Source organism: Pestalotiopsis fici (assembly GCF_000516985.1).
Source record: "Pestalotiopsis fici W106-1 unplaced genomic scaffold PFICI_Scf_1, whole genome shotgun sequence".
NCBI classification, from domain to species: Eukaryota; Fungi; Ascomycota; class Sordariomycetes; order Amphisphaeriales; family Sporocadaceae; genus Pestalotiopsis; species Pestalotiopsis fici.
The window spans coordinates 940,176-961,043 of NW_006917091.1; the positions used below are offsets into that span (position 1 = coordinate 940,176).

At 47.8% G+C, this 20,868-nt stretch overlaps 8 protein-coding genes across 8 annotated transcripts; 5 read left to right on the forward strand and 3 right to left on the reverse strand.

Moving 5' to 3' along the window:
* Positions 1 to 413: 413 nt before the first annotated feature.
* PFICI_00295 (uncharacterized protein) lies at positions 414 to 2,179 on the forward strand (the record flags this gene model as incomplete). Its single annotated transcript, XM_007828876.1, has 3 exons — positions 414 to 480; positions 562 to 808; positions 883 to 2,179. 3 exons carry the CDS (start codon positions 414 to 416, stop codon positions 2,177 to 2,179), a joined length of 1,611 nt encoding a protein of 536 aa, XP_007827067.1.
* Positions 2,180 to 3,882: 1,703 nt separating this feature from the next.
* On the forward strand, positions 3,883 to 5,089 carry PFICI_00296 (uncharacterized protein; the record flags this gene model as incomplete). The annotated part of the gene is made up of 3 exons (XM_007828877.1): positions 3,883 to 4,173; positions 4,241 to 4,503; positions 4,564 to 5,089. 3 exons carry the CDS (start codon positions 3,883 to 3,885, stop codon positions 5,087 to 5,089), a joined length of 1,080 nt encoding a protein of 359 aa, XP_007827068.1.
* Positions 5,090 to 6,098: 1,009 nt separating this feature from the next.
* PFICI_00297 (uncharacterized protein) lies at positions 6,099 to 7,970 on the reverse strand (the record flags this gene model as incomplete). The annotated part of the gene is made up of 5 exons (XM_007828878.1): positions 6,099 to 6,577; positions 6,708 to 6,920; positions 6,980 to 7,012; positions 7,069 to 7,732; positions 7,806 to 7,970. The coding sequence occupies 5 exons, from the start codon at positions 7,968 to 7,970 to the stop codon at positions 6,099 to 6,101; spliced, it is 1,554 nt and encodes a 517-aa protein (XP_007827069.1).
* A 323-nt stretch (positions 7,971 to 8,293) lies between these two features.
* On the forward strand, positions 8,294 to 9,049 carry PFICI_00298 (uncharacterized protein; the record flags this gene model as incomplete). The annotated part of the gene is made up of 1 exon (XM_007828879.1): positions 8,294 to 9,049. The coding sequence occupies one exon, from the start codon at positions 8,294 to 8,296 to the stop codon at positions 9,047 to 9,049; it is 756 nt and encodes a 251-aa protein (XP_007827070.1).
* A 638-nt stretch (positions 9,050 to 9,687) lies between these two features.
* PFICI_00299 (uncharacterized protein) lies at positions 9,688 to 11,006 on the forward strand (the record flags this gene model as incomplete). Its single annotated transcript, XM_007828880.1, has 6 exons — positions 9,688 to 9,973; positions 10,040 to 10,196; positions 10,262 to 10,593; positions 10,639 to 10,773; positions 10,836 to 10,921; positions 10,974 to 11,006. 6 exons carry the CDS (start codon positions 9,688 to 9,690, stop codon positions 11,004 to 11,006), a joined length of 1,029 nt encoding a protein of 342 aa, XP_007827071.1.
* Positions 11,007 to 11,697: 691 nt separating this feature from the next.
* Positions 11,698 to 14,036, reverse strand: PFICI_00300 (uncharacterized protein; the record flags this gene model as incomplete). The annotated part of the gene is made up of 8 exons (XM_007828881.1): positions 11,698 to 12,144; positions 12,231 to 12,391; positions 12,460 to 12,969; positions 13,032 to 13,064; positions 13,139 to 13,177; positions 13,244 to 13,267; positions 13,332 to 13,506; positions 13,797 to 14,036. The coding sequence occupies 8 exons, from the start codon at positions 14,034 to 14,036 to the stop codon at positions 11,698 to 11,700; spliced, it is 1,629 nt and encodes a 542-aa protein (XP_007827072.1).
* Positions 14,037 to 15,222: 1,186 nt separating this feature from the next.
* On the forward strand, positions 15,223 to 16,928 carry PFICI_00301 (uncharacterized protein; the record flags this gene model as incomplete). Its single annotated transcript, XM_007828882.1, has 6 exons — positions 15,223 to 15,258; positions 15,320 to 15,357; positions 15,452 to 15,670; positions 15,736 to 15,960; positions 16,080 to 16,285; positions 16,345 to 16,928. 6 exons carry the CDS (start codon positions 15,223 to 15,225, stop codon positions 16,926 to 16,928), a joined length of 1,308 nt encoding a protein of 435 aa, XP_007827073.1.
* Positions 16,929 to 19,693: 2,765 nt separating this feature from the next.
* Positions 19,694 to 20,485, reverse strand: PFICI_00302 (uncharacterized protein; the record flags this gene model as incomplete). Its single annotated transcript, XM_007828883.1, has 1 exon — positions 19,694 to 20,485. The coding sequence occupies one exon, from the start codon at positions 20,483 to 20,485 to the stop codon at positions 19,694 to 19,696; it is 792 nt and encodes a 263-aa protein (XP_007827074.1).
* Between the last annotated feature and the right edge of the window lie 383 nt (positions 20,486 to 20,868).

A 20,868-nucleotide genomic window follows, 5' to 3' on the forward strand; every position in this document is an offset into this window, starting at 1 on the left:
CCGTTCCTTCTGAGCTATTAATATGCAGACTTTATGGATTCATGATGCTTTATATGTATTTGATTATACTCTTCATATTTAAGGAGTGATTAGCACCCCTGCAGATTGTTCGAAGACTTTCCCCGACGGATCGGTTGCTAATCTCATCCTGGCGAAAACCAAGAACTCGCCGACGGCGGGCAATAATGCTGACATTGGGTCACTCATTCTTCAGATTGCGACAGACAAAGATTATTCATGCAGCTCATGTTTTCGCTTTTGCAATCGTTGTACCCATTCAACGACTCGCATGGTTCATTGACTCTCCGTCGATTGATGGATCTGCGTTTTTTTACCAAGTTCAAAATTCAACGTACATGACTAAAACATAGTCATAATCACTCTACCTTGATAATTATCTCACCTGAGCCGTCATGAGATCACCAAATGAGCAAAGTCAAAAGCTTAGCGTCATTATAGTTGGCGGTGGTATCGCTGGTTGTATGTCACCCATGTATCATAGTGACGCATGAAATGCTTTGCGTCTTTCTATGGTGGTTTGCTGATCCAATTTGAGGGTAGTGACTCTTGCAAACGCTTTACAGCATTCTGGTATCGACTATGTTCTCCTCGAGGCTTACAGCGAACTTGCACCTCAGGTCGGCGCTTCTATTGGTTTGAGTCCTAATGGTAGCCGTATTCTGGATCAATTTGGCTGCTACGAGCAAATCTTATCAACCGCATCACGCATCGACTGGAACGGAAGTCACAGTCCGGACGGGAAATTGATAAGGCCGCGTACTGATGCTATGCAACTGTTGAAAGCACGGTAAGTGCCTTCTGAGGATATCAATGGAGGGAGTTCCTGATCACATACAACTAACGATGCATCCTTTGTGACAGCTCAAACTACTCCATGTGTTTTCTGGATCGGCAGAACGTTCTCCAGGCCTTGGCAGACCGCATAGAAAACTCGAAGAACATCCTTCTAGATAAACGCGTCAAAAACATCTTCCACAGCACTGATTCTGTAAGAGTCGACTGTGACGATGGGACCTCTTACCATGGTGACATTGTTGTGGGGGCCGATGGAACCCATAGCGTCGTGCGCAAGGCAATGTGGCGGACAGCAAGCTTGGAAGCTCCTGGCGAGATTCCCGAAACTGAACAAGGCAGCATGACAGCTGAATACAAATGTCTGTTCGGCATATCAACCGCAGTCTCTGGACTGCCTTCTCATCACTTCGATGTAACCTACATCAAGGACTTGACACCTATCATCATCACTGGAGAGGGCGATCGTGTCTACTGGTTCCTCATTGCCCGACTGGATAAGGTTTATCGTGATAAAGATATTCCTAGATACACACGACAGCAGGAGCTCGACTTCGTGTCATCTCATTTTGACATCCCTTTGACTGAGGATGGCAAGGTGCGGTTCAAGGACGTGTGGAATAGGCGTGTGAGCAGTCGACTTGTCGCACTGGAGGAGGCCTTTTTCCCACACTGGACATGGGGTCGTTTCATCTGTATCGGTGACAGCGTGCACAAAATGACGCCCAATGCCGGTTCTGGTGGCAATGCAGCAATAGAAAGCGCCGCTAGCCTGGCAAACTCACTCGACGAGCTCATACGCCGGTTCCCCACTCAGAGGCCTAATCTCGAAGAGGTACGAGCAGCACTATTGAAGTGCCAGCAAGAGAGAAGTGAAAGAGCTTCTTCAACAGTGGCCATGTCTGCTTATGTCACAAGACTGCATGCTGTACGGGGACCTCTGCAAAGACTGTTGGCATACTATGTGATGCCTCATGCCGGCGACCTTTTCGTGGATCTCGGATCGCTTGCATGGATAGGAGCCGTGAAAATCAACTCTCTCAGTTTGCCGCCCCGATCTCTGCTAGGTACAATGCCATTTAATCCCGAGCAAGGGGTAGGGAAATCTGAGAGTATTGTGTATCGCATGTTATGGGCACTTCCTCTAGTGCTTCTGGGAGTCTTTCACCTAATGGTCCCACCAACTGCTCCGAAGCATGGCATATGGGATATCCTCACAGGATCGGATTATCCACCCAACGTTTGGCCTCCATGTGGCGATCTACTATGGAGAGTCTCTGGTGCTATGGACTTTGGCACGATATATACCATAATGTTGATCGAATCTGCGAGAAGAGCACTGGCGCTCACTCCAATGAGCTTGTGAGTATACAATTATGCATACCCATAACGACTTTGAATGCTAATTAGATGCTTTATCATGTTGTAGTGTACTGTTATTCGGACTTGCCTCTCAAGCCTACGGATCTGGAATCTCCATATCACTGTATTGTTTCTTATATACCTCTATGGTATCGATATCCTGGTTTAGGGCCACGGACTTGCGACTCACAGACCTGCGATACATCAGACCAATCAGTACTCTCATGATTGCTATATTCTATATACCCTTCGTGGCTACCATTGTTGGCTCGGAAAGAGTCCACAATTCTGCTACGAGCATTTTGAGGCAATTTCCGCTCCTGGTATCCATTTGCCAATGGTCGGTTGCCAACTGTTTACCATCAACGGTGGCTTATGACCGCATCTATAATGTCAACCATGACATACAAACCATCATCCTGACTGTCTCAGCATCTGGGGCTTTATCAGCCATTTCCTGGATCATGCTTTTGTGTAACATAAAGCTTCATCCTAACTGGACAGAAAGCTCAAATCTTTTCGATATTGACACGGTACCCGAGCGTATTTTTGCCATGCTTGGCGACTCACGTGCGGTCTACACAACCGTAGCTCTCATGTGGATGTTTTACCTCTTGCGCGACTTGAGATCTGCAGGCATGTTCCGATTAAACTGGTTCCAAACTCTATTGGTCATGGCTAGTTTAGTCCTGTTTATTGGCCCTGGAGGAACTGTGGCGATCTTATGGTGTCTCAGAGAACGAATTCTGGCCACTCGACGACATAACAAAGCGCTTGTCGGTAAGTCGGAAAATTCAGAGCCCCCAAAGCATTGAAACGAGCTTGCGAGCATTTGTGGTCATTCAAGTACATATGGAAATGTCAAGAGTCCGAGTTCAGTTGTATATAATACGTTCTACATCTGTTTTGGTTTAGGTTTTGGCTTTTTGGTATCAATTGATCTCTGAACTCTTATTAATCTCTGTTCTAATATCGTAGCAAAGTGCAAACGTACTCGATCCACCTCTCCTTTGTGCTAAAGCACGTTTTTCAAAATTGTTTCTTGGATTTTCTGGCCTTAACAGACAATTGCCCGCTACACCCATAGGTTCTATAGCACAATGACGTTATGTAGAAGCAGTTTGAGTGTGTTCCCCGATTACTACTGCGGTCGAGCTTCAGGCAGTTTTTCACAGGCGCATTGTTTGCGCACGTCGGAACTGCCATAGCCAGGCCTGGCAACCGGTGTCAGAACGCTATCAAGTCAAACTTGCCTATCTAATCAACTCCCCAAACATGACCCTGGAATTACTAAAAAGACTATACTCAAATTTCAAAGTTGCCCACCGGTGCCGGTCGAAGGCACTTGCTTAGTCGCGTCTCCTGCCGACGGCCCGCCTCCGGGAAGGATTTTGCCTCGGCTGACAGTAATTGCCCGACGGCGACTTTCAGCGACTACTTTACACGTGTACTGTGAGGTAAGCGTTCAGTTAAGCCATTTCCCCTAGCGGCGTTTATTGCATCATATTGAAGCTCCAATCAGATTCGTTGCAAGCTTGGTACTTGGGGCGCAATGATATTAGTCAACAAGAGGTCAAAAGCAGTGTGCGGTGCCAACGTGATTGTTAACAGGGTATTTCAATAATTTTCAAGGTCAATTTTACGTACAATCCACAAGTGCTTACAAGTCCTATCTACGAGAGCATCATATCACAGCCCATATCGAGTATGAACGAAGTATTCAATGTGCCGAAAAGCCAAAGAGCTATTGTAGCTGACAAAAATGGCCAACTTGTCTTGGTGGACGACTCCCCTCTACCCGAGCTGGAATCCGATATGGTACTTGTTAAAACGGTAGCCGTCGCACTCAATCCTGTGGACATCAAGATGACCGGGCGACTCGCTCATCCCGGTGGTGTTGCAGGACATGATTTTGCTGGGACTGTTGTGGATCAAGGATCTAACGTTTGGACGGCTTCTCCACTAAAGAGAGGTGATCGGGTCTCCGGGGCTGTCCAGGTAAGTTTTAGTGTACAATGGACAACATTGAGGTATCTATTTTGCTCTTCTACTCACACTGATTCAGGGTGTTCACTCCTTAACACCAAGAGTCGGTGCCTTTACAGAGTATATTGGGGCAACTGATATCGTCCTGATGAAAATCCCTGAAAACATGTCTTTCGAGGAGGCCGCATCCCTTGGTACCGGCATTGGGACAATGGGCCTTGCTCTTTTCCACAATCTCCAAGTCCCGGGATATCCTGATGCGCCAGCGACCGAACCAACCACAGTTTTGGTTTATGGAGGAAGCACTTCTAGTGGAACATTGGCCTTGCAATTACTTAAACTGTTCTTATCCTTTTACTTATAGTACATCGTGAAAAGAATGAGACTAACCAAAATGTTCAGATCTGGTCTCAAGCCAATCGCTACGGCATCACCCAAGAACTTTGAAATGGTCAAGGAGTATGGTGCAGCAGAAGTATTCGACTACAATTCAGCAGACTTTGTGGCCAACGTCAAGTCTTATACCAAGAATTCTCTCAAGTATGTCATTGACTGTGTTTCGACCGCAGAAACAATGGAGCTTTGCTACGCTTGTCTCGGTCGTACGGGTGGCCGGTTGACCACGCTGGAGCCTCCACCAAGCTACATACACACGAAGCCGAAGCGAATTCATCTCGACTGGGTCCTCGGGCCTGCGCTTCATGGCAAGGCAATTGGCTGGCCGCCACCGATGCAGCGTGAGGGAGACCCCGAGCTGCGAGAATATGGGAAGAGGTGGTTCACAACGGTGCAAGGGCTCCTGGACCAGGGCAAGCTAAAGGCCCATCCGTTGAAAATGATGGCTGGTGGTCTAGAAGGCGTATTCGAGGGAACAGACTTGCTGAGAAACAATGCGGTCTCGGGTCAAAAGTTGATCTATAGGATCTAGACCATCTCTTCCTTGATTTGAAATTCCTCTTGACAATGAACTCCACCTCAGCTGTGTTTTTTTTTTTTTTTGTCCGATTTCGCGTCTATATGTTCAATGAGTATCGTACTGGCTCCCATCAGATATTACCGCGACGATTCATGGTTCATGCACGGTACTTAGGTAGATGAGATTGCTTGATAAATTTGATAAAATTACATGCTCTTTCTCTGTGTATTAAACCATGTAAGAGTGTCTGGACTCAGAGTAGAGATAGAACGGTGAGTACAGTAGTGAGAAGATTAGGGGGGTTCAGAAGTCTTCGTGCGCTGCTGCCAGCGCTGGAAGCCTTTCAAAGGAAAATGTTCTTTTGAAACCAAGAGTGCTTCTCACCCTCCACTAAGAGCACTGCAATAAATAAATCCAAAATAAACGGCTGGATCGCCGTGGTCGTTTCAATTCCGTAAGTCTATGATGCTGCAGTCGTAAGCCTGTATATCTTATTGTGTTCCGAAGAAAGGGAAAAAATCAACTTCTTTTTGTATTTTGTCGGCTTGGTCCATAGCTTCAGTGGATTATTACAGGGGCTGTTAGCGGATGTTGTGGTGGAGGGGTCCGAGAAGAACTCTTTGATTTCAGAAAAACATTATGCCACAGAAGACTTTTAGTGTGGGGAAGGCCCTATGAATTAGCAGGCTTTGTACCGATGACCTCTCGACGCCCCAAAAGCCCCACAGTTGCACCCTTTACGCGAGAAGGAGAATTAGATTATTAAAAATGGGAGACAAAGGTAGAATGCCAGCTAGCACAGCGGTAATTACACGTCCGTACTACTTTTGCAATTCCATATAATATTTCAACACTTTAACGACATGTTCCTTAACCATTCCATATATCTATGTTGCAGTCAACCGATTTACTTTCTTAACATGCAATACAATATACATGTATTCTTTGAGCATATTATAGTAGAGCCTCCTCTACATCCGCACTATCTACCCCATGAAATAACAGTTGAGTGGTGAATCGTTCAAACACGATTTTCGCGGTCCTTGAGATATACAGTGCCAGCAAAATCCGGCATCTGGCGCAAGCTTCCTTGTACCATGATACCCTTGGGTCTTGGATATCTAGCACTCTTGCCTTCGCCGCCCGGTCCCAGGGCCAAGTCATATCGTTGAATGACTTCAATCACAATGATCTTCAATATCGCAACGGCGAACCACCGCCCCGGACATGCTCCTTGGCCATGGCCAAAGTGGATATTGTCGCGACCAGTTGTTGTCACCTGGAAGGAGCTTTCTTGACCGGGCTTGGCTCTCCTGTCAGAATACCTAAAAGGGTAGAATTCGTCAAGAGAAGCTTTCTCTGTAGGAATATCGAGGTCCGCAGGTGGCGTCGACCAAGGGGCTTGCGGGTGTAACCAGCAGACTGAAGTACCGTAAGGAAGTACATGACCCGTGGAAATGCGGATTCCGGAGGGATCCTTTACAACACGATGGCGTGAAGCTGGTTTTGTTGTCAGAACTGTGATAACAGTGTATCTTAAAGAGTGAAGGTCCGAGCCAGGAACGATCAGATTGACAAACAAACTCTGGAATTTCATGAGGTTACATAACAAGATGAAAATCTAGCTTACTGAGTCTTTGGGAACTCATGCGAAGGGATTCGTATATGAGACTGTCCAGCCGCAACATCTTCGGTAGGCTGTTCCTCGTCATGATGCGATTTGGTTGAGACGCAAGGGCTTCATCTATCTCCGCACGGAGCTCGATGATATATTCAGGGTGGGCGGCAAGGTCGTAGAATATGTTTGTCGACGCTATACTGGTTAGGTTGATTGCCCCGGCTCCTGCAAAGGAATTCGTCAGCTCAAGTATCCGCCTCGAGGAGTATGAAACTCTGACGTACCAACCATTATGTGCTCGCGAGCGAATCTTAGCACTATTCACATTGTCGTTAGTGATATTTAATCAATACCTATGATAAACCCAACGTACTGTCAACGGGCTTGCTTGTATCCATATGATTAAGCATCCAATCAATAAGATGGTCGCCTTCGTCATCTTTAGAAATCCCGGCTTCCTCGCGTTTCCTGCGCTGCTCAACCGCAGCGTCAACGTAAGGTGTGAGCAGTCGAGCAGCATGTTGACGAACTTGTTGCATCCTACGCACGTCTTTCATAAAGGGTGCGGCCAGCGGACGGATCAACCAATGCCACGGTTCCACGGCCCTTATAACGCCTGAGATATCTTGTGCATATGTCATGTACAAGTTACGCCATTCGTGGTCGCGGCACAGTTGAGAGCCGACGAAGAAGCGCCCGTTTACAGAGGCACTAAGTTCTGCTAGTCGATGATATAGAGGAATCTGAGTCCAGTCCCGGAAGGATCCGAAGTATTTGTCGAGACCATACTGGACTTCGTCTTGGATGTCGGGTAAAAGTCGACCAAGATTGTTCGTCAAGTCCTTTTTGAGAGACAAGAAGGCAATTTCTTGGTTCGGGCCACCGACATCCGTCCACCGCCCATGCATCTTTTCATAAAGGTCTGCTCGCTCGGAAAGAAGCGCGTCAGGGATCCTTCTAACCTCATCGAGGATTCCATTAGGAAGCACAACATTATTCCATCCACCAGTCTGGACAACATAAGGCGTGCTAGGATACTATCGATGGTCAGTTTTGATGGCGGAATAGCCAACGAGCCGATATGTCAAATCATATGGACATGTCACACACCTCTCTCGATGCCTTCAGGAGGGCCGCTTTGTAGTCACCATCTCTAATCTCAATGAATGGCAACTGTCTGAGCTGCCGACGTCTTTTGTAGATCGTGGTCAGTCGAAATCCAGATATAGCTAGTACAAAAGTGACCAAAACAAAATAAAGTGGTGAGATAGCCATGGTGACCTTTCTCCCCTAAGAGATGTTGGTTTTTGCTGCTATTTTGCAAATACGATAGAAGCCAAGCACTACTCAAGATTAGGCTGGGAGCAGTAGACGACAATTTCTATAGCTGGAATCGGCCAATCGAGGTTGGAGATTGGTAAGGCCTATCATTGAAAAGTCGCCGCTCCTGAGACAAAAAGTCGCCGGTCCAAAACCGGGGAGAACCAGCTATTTCAACGACAGCACTGCACAACCGCGTTTACAATTTCTTGTCTCTAACAAGTAAGGCAATTCTTTCTATTCTCTTTTTATCCAAGACGAAAGTTTAATTCGTCAAAATGGGAGATAATTGTCCTCCACACAAGCGGCCCAAAATTCTCTGCTTCCACGGCTCCGGCTCCTCTGGTGCAATCTACCAAGCACAGGGTCGGAAACTTTTTCGGGCTTTAGAAAAAGATTTTCAATTCGTCTACTTTGACGCGCCATTCCCCTCTGTTCCAGGGCCAGGCATGCGGCCAGCGTATGAAGATTCAGGCCCCTTCTTCCGTTGGCAAAGCGACGATAAGGCGTTTGAGAACTTTGATATCACCGAGGAAGAGGTTTATCAAGAAAAGCAAGAAACGTTGAATCGCATAATGAGACATGTGGAGAATGGTGGCGATGAACCTTTTGTTGGAATTTTTGCCTTTTCACAAGGCGCCCGCGTCGCCACTGGTTTTCTGAGGTATATACAGAAAAGACATCTGGACGGAGCGACAAATCTTCCACTGTTCAAGTTCATAGTTCTCAATAGTGGGACTTATCCACCTCTAACTCTGGAGGAAGACACTGAATTCACTGATGGATTCAAGGCACTGGAGGATAAGCAACCACCTGCGACAAGGCCTCGGTTTCAGCAGTTCCCACTTGCATCAATACATGTTCAGGGCTTGTACGACCCTTGGAGGGCGGAATCATCAAAATTGCTGGGCCTCTATGATAGCCAACAGTCAAGCGTTATCGAGTTTAGAGGAGGCCATCAGGTCCCAGTAACGGACAAGGACACAAATCTGGTGGTTAAGGCAGTGCGAGAAATGTATGAGAAGATTACCTAGTTTGACATACAACAATATCAAGTGCCCTCTGGCGGCATTGTGTATGCTTCTATCCCTGAGTGTAGCCTCAGTACCGTGCCAATATATTAGGTATTATTTCGACGCTGATGTGTATTTAAGCGACACTTGAAAAATTGTCTCTGAAGCCGAGGAGCACCGTCGAGCAAGCAAGCAAATATTGGAAAACTGCGATAACTCTGAGCACTCATTTGAGTGCAAGTATGGCAGCTGTTGGAAGTCTTGTACAGTATACATGCTGTTGAGGAATCGACTATGAGCTACATCCAAATCGAAAGCTCCTGGATCTCCGGACCAGTGATCACGTCATCAATTGAACCATGGTTAAAAAAGCATTGTTGTTGTCAGCGACTCGGCGACTTTTAGTCATCGCTGCCAGGATGTCGCCGTACCTGCATCTCGCCGTCGGCACACTTGCAGGTCCACGCGATTGGCCACTTGATTTGTTGGTCCGTCGCGTTGAAGGACGCAACCGTAATTTTGAACCTCAGCCGTTTTTCCTTGCGACCTCATTGATCTAGCAGATAATATTCTACGTGAGGCTTCTGTTCCAAGCATACGTACATTCCAATTACGGTCATCTGTTTCCAACTAAAGTGAAGAAAGAAACAACCAAGAAAATGGTTTCATACAGCACGCTAGCGATCAGCATATGGGCTACTGTAAAAGCTGTATGGAGGGGCGATAGTCCTTTCGCGGGCTACACTGCGATGCACCCAGTCAATGAAGAAGGAAAATATGTCATCCAGGCCGAGGGCATCCGGCTGGCTTTCACGAATCTCAATGGAGGCGCCCCAACAAATCTATGGATTAATGATACAAATGGTAATGAAATTGATGTACTCCTTGGTTTGGAACAGGCCAGAGACTACGCAAATTATACTGGACTTCTTGGAGGAGCAATTGGTCAGTCTCATTCCAAAACCCATCAATCATCTATGCAGAGTGAAGCCTAACGTCGGTATCACAAAGGACGCGTGGCTGGCCATATTAGCGGAGCAAAATTCGATGTCGATGGCCATACTTATCACTTGTCTGCCAACGGCAACAACGGCACCAGTACCTACGACGGTGGAGCTCGTGGCTGGTCACGCATGGCTTTGGATGTTGGATCGCACACGAAGAATAGGTACGCAATTCTGAAAAAAGAGGCGAATTGACTAGTTTGATACTTACTCTGTTCACGTTCACTAGTATCACGTTTGCCGTATTCGACCGGCCTGGCAAAAATGGATTCCCAGGCAGTTGCGGCTCGAGTTTAACTCATTCCGTCTATCCAAACGAGTGGCGGATATCATATGGTGTAACGCCATCGAGGACGGATCATGCCATTCCTATAAGCCTGAGTCATCAGACTTTCTGGAACCTGGACGGATTTGCTACCGGCACTGTTTCAGAGCAGACTCTCCATCTACCGTTCTCGGGCATGCGTCTGGAGCAGGACGATCATGGCATCCCTACAGGCGATATCAAGGGCAACATAAAGGATTCCTGTCATGACTTTTGGTCAAGTCCAAAGGTCTTGGGTAAGTGCTTGGATGAGAAAACTAAATATGACGACTTGTACTTAGTTACGCGCCGTTCGCCATGGGAAAAGGACTCGAATCCGGTCGCGACGCTCTCATCGCCGAGATCTGGTATAAAAGTCGACCTGTACACTGATCAAGAGGCCATTCGCTTGCTGACTTGGGACGGTGGCATGGATTGTGAGTTTTCTCAGAAAAGTGTACAATCTATCTCGGTGGCTACTGAACTTCTTGCCATGTAGCAAACCTCACTTTGAAGTCGGCACAAGGCGGAGCTAAAGTCGTCCGAAACGCCGCATTATCAATTCAGATGCAGGACTGGCCGGATGTAAGTCATTCTTTTATTAAAAAAATCTTTTCTTGTTTACCTTTTTTATGAGGCCTTACGTCCTTGGTTTACTCCTGTCCACTGAGCTACAACGCGGAGTGTCTAACGAAGACTCTCCCCCAGGCCATCAATCATCCAGAATGGCAAAGAGGAGATCATATCATGTGGGGACCCGATCGACTGATGACAACGTTTTCGAAATTCAAATTTTCGGTAGAAAAGAGGCAAAGTCATTAGCTAGCCCTTTTGATGGAAGAAATGGACAACAAATGAAAGAATGAAGTTTAGAACATCTGCATGAGTGGCGCTGATTGTGTTCGAATATACGTTGGCTGTCATTCTCCCCACCGGTATAATGAGTACGTGAATAGGCGGTGGCTCAACGCAGGGGTGGGTAGAGTTGTAGCTACACAATATTAGGACACCAATTAAATTCTAAAACCCCCCACTAGCTTCACTGTCCTTCAATTGCCGCACGGGAGCATGAGGATACTTGTTTAATAACCCGTATTGAGAATAGTCAATGTAGATTTCTAGAAGTATAAACTTATATTGATTTATTAAAAGTTGTTATAAGCTACCCAGGTACTGAACCCCATGTAACACTCTTTGCAGCGCGGGGCAGCGGTAGGCTGAAATGTAACAGAATGGTCTTCCGAGTCCTACGAACCAAGACGGGGTCCGAGTCTATCAATTTTTCGATACCGTCACGCGTTAGCATAGTAGAGACCTCAATATGCCACTGAGCATGCGTTTGCAGCCTGCTGCGATGCCATCTAGACATTTTGGACCGATTCGATCTTCGGCTCGTCCTTGCTGGAATTGACATCGGTGTTATCACTTTTCTTGCCCTCTTCGCCCTTCTTACGGACATCCTTCCAGCCCATCCCCCAGGCAAAACCAAATGTGGCGACTGCGAAACCAGCGAGCAAATAAAATACTTTATCGACGCCGTACGAGTATGCGAGTAGAAGTCCTGGTAACTCTGGGCTGCCGGGTGGTAGCAGCGCTCTGACCCCTGACGCGCTGCTGCCAGCAGCTAGTGCTGCCGCAGGTGAAACTGAAGGGGCAAGAAGAGGGAGATCCTCCAATAGACTTTGTGTGAAGATGGTGTTGGCCACAACAATCGATATTGCGCCGCCAATATTCTGGCAGAAAATCAGGAGGGCGATAGAGACGGCAACTTGGTCGGCTCTTAAAGCATTCTGCGTGGCAACAAGAGACTGTTTGAAGGTGATCAGTTGAAGCACATGGTATGCAGGTATTATGACCAAGGGAAAAGCGTGAATGAGCTTTTGGCACAACTTACCATTTGCATTCCAGCACCACGGCCAGCCCCCTGGATGATCTGGTAGCCAACCCATTTCCCCGTGCTGGTATCTGGGCGGAAAGTTGATGCAAGGCCACATCCTATGGCCACTACTGCAGCGCCGGAAACCGCCCAGGGTAGGTAATATCCAAGTTTAGATACTAAAATCTCGGATTAGCACTCATCATATAATAATATCGTTATTTTGGGGAGTTGAGAGGGACTATACCAGCAAATCCTGACAAGACGACGAATAATAATTGACTTAAAATGCCGGGCAGCAGATATACGCCGCTCATTGTGGGGCTATTGCCCTTGACGGCCTGGAAATAGATGGGCAGGTAGAAGTTGGCCACAAAGACGCAAAACATCATGCAGAAGATCTGGCCGCAACTCGTCCAGATAACGCGCTGCTTTACCAAGGATCCTGGTATCATCGCCTTATCTCCGACACGCCACTCCCAATAACCGAAGATGATGGCCGTGACACCTGCGCCGACAAACAGGCCGATGATGACGGAATCATTCCATGCATATGCATTATTGGATCCGAATTGTAAAGCCAGCAGAAACATTACGGATGCCGGTGCGAACAGCGAAAATCCGACGAGATCGAGATCAGGCAGTGCCTTGCGCACTAGGGCCAGGCCGAATGGATCTTTCACAGTGACATCTGGTATGCGGATGAGCAATAGGAAAAATGCCGCTACTCCTCCGAGAGGGAGATTGATCCAGAAACCTAGACTCCTCTGTCAGACCTGTAACGGTATCTAGGCGCGCTCGGGCACGTTGGTTACTTACACCATCTCCAAGTCGTGTATTCCGTGAGTGCACCTATAACACCACCTAGTTAGCTTCAATGCAAGACTTTATGAACGTAGCATCCTGAGAGTAACTTTTCTACGTACCGCCAATAAGAGGTCCGGTGATCAGTCCGATCTGGCCAACTAAGGTACCAAATTAGTTAATCAAAATTCTCGTTACTGCACCGGCCAGACTCTTCCGAGACTTACCTCCGATCATAATGCCGGTATATACTGCCATGGGTTTGTGATTAGAACCAGCTGCGTTTGATGAACAAGAGACTTGTAAGTCACTCACGAGGACGCTTTGCTATGGTGACAGAGCCGGAAATGATAGTCATTCCTCCGTTCACCAACCCGGAGCAGCCCAAGCCAGCTACGGCGCGACCGCCAATGAGCATCGACGATGAGTTGGCCAGGGCACATATAAGAGAGCCGATTTCGAAGACAAAAACAAAGATCAAGAAGACCCACTGCAGATTGAGACATGAGGTCAGTACTTGTTTTTGATACAGCCTTGGAAGTGGGGATCTCTCTGTTTTCTGGATCATCTCAGACCTTTGCGCGAAAATGGGTATAGATCTTGCCGGTAAGCGGTTGCAAGGAAGCACTGCATTATGGACTATCAGCTTCTTGGCTTGGGAGTAAAGGACGAAGAGCATTGACCAATACAAGAGGATTTGCTCGTCAAAGACTCGGTTCAAGAAACGCCCAGGGAAAGAATGTACCTTGCCAACTGGTAAGCTCCAGCATACCAACCTACGTCGGACAGAGACTTGAGGTCCGAAGTAATCTGGGGAACGGCCGTGCTGATGATGGATTGATCCAGTAGAATGAGAAACACCACTAGTGTGACACTGCTGATGACAGTGACCAGCCGGAAACCAGTGATAAAACTCTCATCTTCTTTGGCGGGCGTGGGGGTCCTCGTGTCGTCCAAAACTCCCGCCTCGGCATCTGGAGAAGGCGCCTCCTTTTCGTGAGCTGGTATCGACTCTGCCATGGCAAATCGATAGTCGTCTGTTTTGCTACGAGGAAAGAGTGTTGTTTTGTGAGATCATCGAGCTCTCACCAAGTAGTATGGCTGTCCAAAAGCATTTAATCCGTGGAGATCAAAATTAAAAAAGCTTTAGATTCTTTAGTAGTCAAGATTGAATAAAAGTTGTCTGTTGATTGCATGGGTGTCTCAACGATCTCGGTACATGGCCGAGACAACAATACAGGGGCCGGCATTCGCAATTTCAAATACCGTCGGGATCGTCACATTGCTTTTCTCCCCAAGAATCTTCCGAAAGAGAGTTCTGATAGGTGTAAGTATGGCCACGGATTTGTCATAGTCGCTACTGTTTTTTGTAAGTCGCCTAAAACCTCTTGGCTTGCTTATTATCTCACTCGCTTACTGGCCTTGTGAAGCATACATCCATACCTAGGTCCAGGACATGACCACTGACACAACGTTATTGTGTTAATCAAAGGTTTGATTTCAAAGGTGCCGATCTATACCAGGTGACAGTACGAATTTCTGTACAGCTTTAGTTCATCATGATTGATGTTTGATGCATAGACCCGAGCTGATGTTCGCGCATAGAGCTGGTACCTTGAGATCATCCCGTCGGCGTTCGGCATTCTAAAAGCCGCGGCGTTTTTAAAGCCGTGTAAATCTGACATCAATTTTCTGCACCTTTCGTTTCCCAACTCCCCCATTTGCACGCTATCTTTCAAACTCCTGCGGCATTGCTATTATCCACGTACACGTGCGCTAAACAACGTATCTTGTGGTGTTGTACGCATGTTATCAATACTTCCGACGGCACCGGAGTTACCTAGGAGGACGAATTAAGCCACATGGAACCATCCCCGGGATCTAGCGCACGGGCGGCATACGGCCAAGCATGTGTGAATTGCTCTCGTGCAAAGGCCTGCTGTACGAGTAGAGCTGGTGGCAGCTGTGAGAGGCAAGTCTGACCGGGCCGAATGTAGCACCACGATCTGTGGTGAGTGGTCCTGCTAACACGCATGAACAAGGTGCCATCGTCTCGGCAAGGAATGCGTCATTGCTCCTTCGTCGAGGAGGCGAGGAGCAAAAAAACAGGTCGATGCAAATTGGAAAACTCACATAGAAGGGAGACTCCACGACTTGGCTTCAATACTTGATGCACAGCATTTTACAAGGCTTCCTCTGGAGCAAAATGCACAACACAACACCACGACCTCAGGGACACGCGGTAGCAGCTGGTCGCAGACCCACGGCCTGGCCCAGGACGAATTCAATGACACAGTCAACAGTACCAGCGACAACAGCCATATCTCTACGCCGGCAACCAGTGATTCGTTTGTCGTTACTAGTAGCGACGAGCACCTACCATTATATGCCATAGACACTGGCTGCCTGCTATTTTTTCGCTCACAACACCTCAGCTTTATGCCCATCGTGGATCTGTCGCCGCAGAGCCGTGCCGAAGAAATACAACGGGAGTGGCCATTTATGTGGACGAGCATACAAGCCATCTGCTCCACGATTCCGGGGGCACAGTCAGTGCTTCGAGCCCGTGTACAACACACACTAGCAAATAAGCTTGTGATTCAAGGCCAAGGAAGTTTGGACCTCTTGGTGGGACTGTTGTGCTACATGACCTGGTAAGTACTTGAGTATATGCACTCCGTTTACTCTCGCGATCAAGAGCGCTCACTGCGCTCACTAGGTCTTTCGATCTTAGCCGTGGCAAGAACCACTACTATACTCTATCAAACCTGGCTGTCTTGTTGGCGGTTGATCTGGGGCTCGACAGAACTGTCCCAGAGGGCTCTGCAACGGTACTGAATTGCGTCAGCTCGGCTGGCGGTGCGCCACGACAAGTTGCCGATGAGGTACCCCGCAACCATGATGCCGACCGGGCCCTTTTAGGCTGCTTTGCAGCCGCATCGACGTAGGTTCATCTGCCATCTATGATAGAGTCCATGTACTAAGTGGCCGTTTGAGTGTGTCCTTGCTGGTGCGGCATGAGCCGCTGAAATGGCATCTTCGCATAGATGATGCCATCATCAGACTATCCCAGGCAACCCAGGTTCCTGGCGATCCTACCCTCGTGGCTATTGCTCGGGTCATGAAGATGGCAGATGATACAGCAAGAGTCACCGGTCGAGAGTCGTTTTCCGTGGCCCCACAGGGAGTAGCGATGCTGTTCTTGCAGTCTTTGAAGTCGTCTGTGCAGCAAATCAAATTGACGCTGCCTCCCGAGCTCCTTCAGCACAGTTCGTCTCTGTCCGCTCCCTGAATCCAGCCAAGATCGGCAAGCTGATAAATTTTGCAGAGGTAGTTCTGTCCTACTTGTATAGTTCGGAAGCCATGATCTCGGAGCAGATTCTATTTCAGCACACCTTGGCACAGAAGAGCTCTACTTTTGATCCTGGTCGCCTCGAAGCTTTGAGCGTCTGCACTCAGGCAGCGAAGTGTTGTGTTGAGAACTTTCTGTCCATTGGTGCCGATGAGTGTGCAGGCATTTCTTGCTTCATCATGTTGCATTTCTCCCACAGTCTACAGCTGTTATACAGACTGTCCCTGCTGGAAGAGCCTGCCTGGGACAAGGCAACGATGCAGGCGACCATTAACGTGCTTAGCTACCTGAATCGAGCTATTAATCACCTAAGCAACGCGGCTCGTCTTCACAAAAGCAACAATATCTTCTCAAAATCGGCAGAAGCCTTGAAAGCGACATTCCCGGTTTGGAGTGCGGCGCTAAAGCAAACGACTTCTGTGCCAACAGCTACAAGGAACACTGCTCCCGTGTATGATGGGCCTTCTAGCGTGTATCCTATGGACTTGAATGATGACTCATGGTTCACGAATGTTTTTGCGTCCTGGACAGATCAAGACGCACCGATCCAGACTTGGTGATAAAATCGTACCCTAAGAGAGCTACCTAAGTGTCAGATAGTAGATCATGGATCCCATACACCAGGGTGTGCTTGAGCACACTGATCAATTCACGGCGTCCAGATAGATGTACGGAAGCTCCCGGGGATGAACCGGGGCCACCCAAGCATTAACGTAGCAAGTACATCCCAGATACTCATGAATTCACGGATTGCTACTTGAGCTCGATCGGCGAACCTCTTGCCCAAAATCTGTGTTGATGCTATTAACGGCGCTCAGATATTTCTCTTTGATATCGTTGGGCCATGTGGCAAAAGTGGGAACGCCGCTGTCATCTCAGACTAGTAAAAGAAATATAGCGTTCCACGATGGGCGGCGCCTCCCGCAGGGTGAGCAGAGATAACCTCAAGATACGAGACACGGCACAATACTGGACTTATTTCGCCAAAAGGGCTTTCTTGTTCTGAGAATCTAGACTTTCGATATTGAAAGGCAAACATCTATAGATTGCATTTATTGAAGGCTATAAACACGACAGTCTGATATTATTCCTCAGATTTATCAGTCCTGCAAAGGTGCTAATGTAGAATCTTCGGAACGTGTCAAGTAACTACTCACTAAATGCTTGGGTTTACACGTTTCTTTTATTGATCAGGTGAACGGGATTTCCGCTGCACGTTGCGCCTCAGCTGTCTTCTCCGTCTACCGCCACGGCGCAGTATTGGGCCCAGACCTCTCCCGAGGTTGGAGGCGTGTGAAAACTCAAAAATCACTACTATTTCCTCACGAGACTCGGATTTAGTGAAAGACATTGGCTCACTCTTTTGGAAGTGTCGGCGAATTGCTAGCGTCTGCCCTTTTCCCAACTGCCGGTCGTTTATCTGCAGTCTGGACTCTGGGTTATAGTACAATTTCGGCTTAGTGTCTCACTTCCAGCTCCAACTTCGGGTGTCAATGGAACCATATCACCGATTGGCTCACTTACGTAAAATGGAAGTTATACTCCATTCATTCAGCTGTGTCCATGAAGATTGCTTGAATGTATCGCAAAATTGGCGCCATTTACATCCATTCACATCGGCAGGTAGGATAGGTACTAAGGGGCAGCGGGAGGGGGAAAAAAAAAAAGCTGTATAAACCTTGAGTTGTTGCAGACTTGATGCTTGAGCCGAGGTCATGACCACGTCTTAGGTGGATGAGTCAAATGAAATATACAAATCTCGTGGCTAATGGTGAAATTTTGCAAGAGGGACAGATTGAGGTAATGATTCCGGTGCAATAGGCCCGTTTACGAGGTCTTGGTAACAGATGATAAGTGATCCAAGGCCTACAGAAAAATATAAACAAGGCATTTTCTGTTTATAAAAGCCGGTATGTTCCGTATCTTATTAGGACCCTATCACTCGAGTCGGTCTTGCTACAGGCCCTTTCCAATCTCTAACATTTTTTCTCATCTAGGCTGTTCTCCGGTTTGTCTTTCAAGATGTTCGTAGGCATTGGTCTTTACATCATTGTTCCGTGGGTTGCTACCAATCTTGATATGAAGTCATGGGGAGCAGACACGAGCCCTGCCGCCGCTGTCAAGACGTCGTAAGTATTGTCCCTTGGTTTAACAAATTCCAAGTACTTACATAAATTCAAAGCACTCGTACTTCCCCTCCGAGCAGTAACGACTTTTGGCAGATTGTTGCGCTCAACAAAACAACTGACACATTGGATTAGGAATACCTGATCATCAATAAGCAGACTGGATACTTTCTAGCGACTAAAGGTTAGCGCAATAATTCTAGCCGTTTCTGTCCATCTCAATCAATACTCCCTTTGTGCTCAAAGGGTTATCTGAGGAGTTAACTAACAGGAAAATAGGTAGTGCAGTGATTACTCCGCAAATCTCTCCCACCGACCCTCTCTGTCACTGGTACATCAGATCATCTCCCACTGGAGGCTATACCACGTTTGTGTAAGTGACACTGCACTCGGTCTCCCGTTTAGTGGATATCTAATTCAAGTAATCGTTTAGCATCCAGAACAAAGCCACTGGCGCCTTTGCAGGAGTTCCAGACGGGTCTACGAATTCGGGAACGGACATAATCGCTGAGACGGTTGCGGCGGGAGCAGCTATACCTGACCGAATGAGATGGGGGCTTGATCCATGGAACAGCTGAGAGATTGAAAGTGTGCATTGGATTCATCACTGCACACCAGGCCAGCAGTTCGTTCTCATTCTGAGATCAAAGTAGCTCGAAATCTCGAGAGTTGCCACAAGGTCAATTTGTTCAAGAATTGACGGCGAGCTTCATGGATTGATTAGAATCACAATTGACATCTCCTTTATTTACTCGATACCTATTGGTCTCGTGAAACCTTTACATAGCACGTATGATTGTAACGCTGCCCGGATTGAGCTTCGTGCAATTAGAATCTTGTGGAAGGACACCAATGCCTTAATTATATTATCACAGCGAAGTCGCACTTATGTATCCGAGCCTTCAGAACCACTAACATCTCAGGCAGGGAAGGATTTATTCACACGGCTCCTCAATTCCGGAGGCGATGGTCTTGCCAACTTCTGTTTCGTAGGTGGGATCGTCATCCGGTTTGTCGTCATCTTGCTCATCAGACTCAATTGGTCTTGGTGCCGTCTGACGCCGAGCGAACGGATCATCGCCTTCAGTGGTCGCAGTCAAGTGGGCCACACTAATGACGGGGTGTACACCCTTGCGCCGAAGGCGCCCATGGAAGCATCCTTGGCTTGTTGGCCGTGCCGGTTGACCTCGACGGATAGCTCATTTTCTGGTCTTTTGTTGTTTGAATCCTTTGTCGCGAGAGATTTGCGAGAGTGCTGCCTTTGTGCGATCCTTATGTTGCGGATCGGCTGCCTTTCTCTTTTGGGGGGTAAGGGGACCTGGCTTGTGGATCTGGCCACCTGCAGGAGCTCTGAGACCGCTGCTGCTCTTGCTGGCATCGGGATTGGCCTCTTTGTAATCGCCATAAATGACCTTCATCAAATCACGCTTCGAGCTGTCCCGGAATACGACTCTGAAGCCGTTGGGCGAGATGTTCATCTCGGTATTGTTTGGAGCCCAGTTCTTGTAGGCCTTAGGCAGGACAGCAGGGTTTTGGCATAGTAGATCGCCCATTTCGATGTCATTTGCTGCCGTGATATGGCGAAGGGTGTCCTCATCGCCGCTCGTAATGTCCAGTAGGACGCGATCGCCGCGGTATTTGGACATAGTCTCCTTCAGAGCCCAGCGGCTGCGTTCTCGAGGTGTGTTGCCACCAATGCAGTTGTTGTTTGCGCGAAACATGAGCGATCCCAACTCTGCGGCAAGTCTAGAAGGTATCGCGACTTTGAGTCCGTCGTACCCGCGTCGATAGATCTCAACTCCGCCGGTGTAGTGCCTGATTCTATCCAGGTCTAGGTTGTAACGATCAGTAACGGGAGAGACAAACGAGAACAAGGCGACGCGGTGGGAAATCATCTTACTGTATCTGTCGCCATCGATGTAACTCAACTCATTCTCTGTCCATGAAGACATGCCTGGGGGCGCGCGGGTTGCTTTGATAGCGGAAGACATTGCGATTCACAGGATTCAAGACTGCTGTACTGCCGGATGGAATGTCGAATGACTTGAGAAAGGCTTGGGGATGATGATGGAGCTTTTGAAAAGTTGGTGCTGTGATGCGCAAGATAGCAAGGCTTGATATTGTCTGATTTGGTAGAACAATGATGTCTAGCTATTGTGCTTGATTGATGGGCAAGGAAGAAGGGGAAGGGAAAAAAGATTTGGTCAGGTTCTGGGAATTGGGCCAGTATCTATAGAAAAGAATTTGTGTCCCCCACGTGATGCTGGTTGCGCTGCAGCAACGCGAAGACCTTGGCGGTGAGCTAGGCAGAAAAGTGGCAGAACAACATGAAGCAAAGATCCCCCACCTAGCTTTCTTTCCCTTCTCACTGACA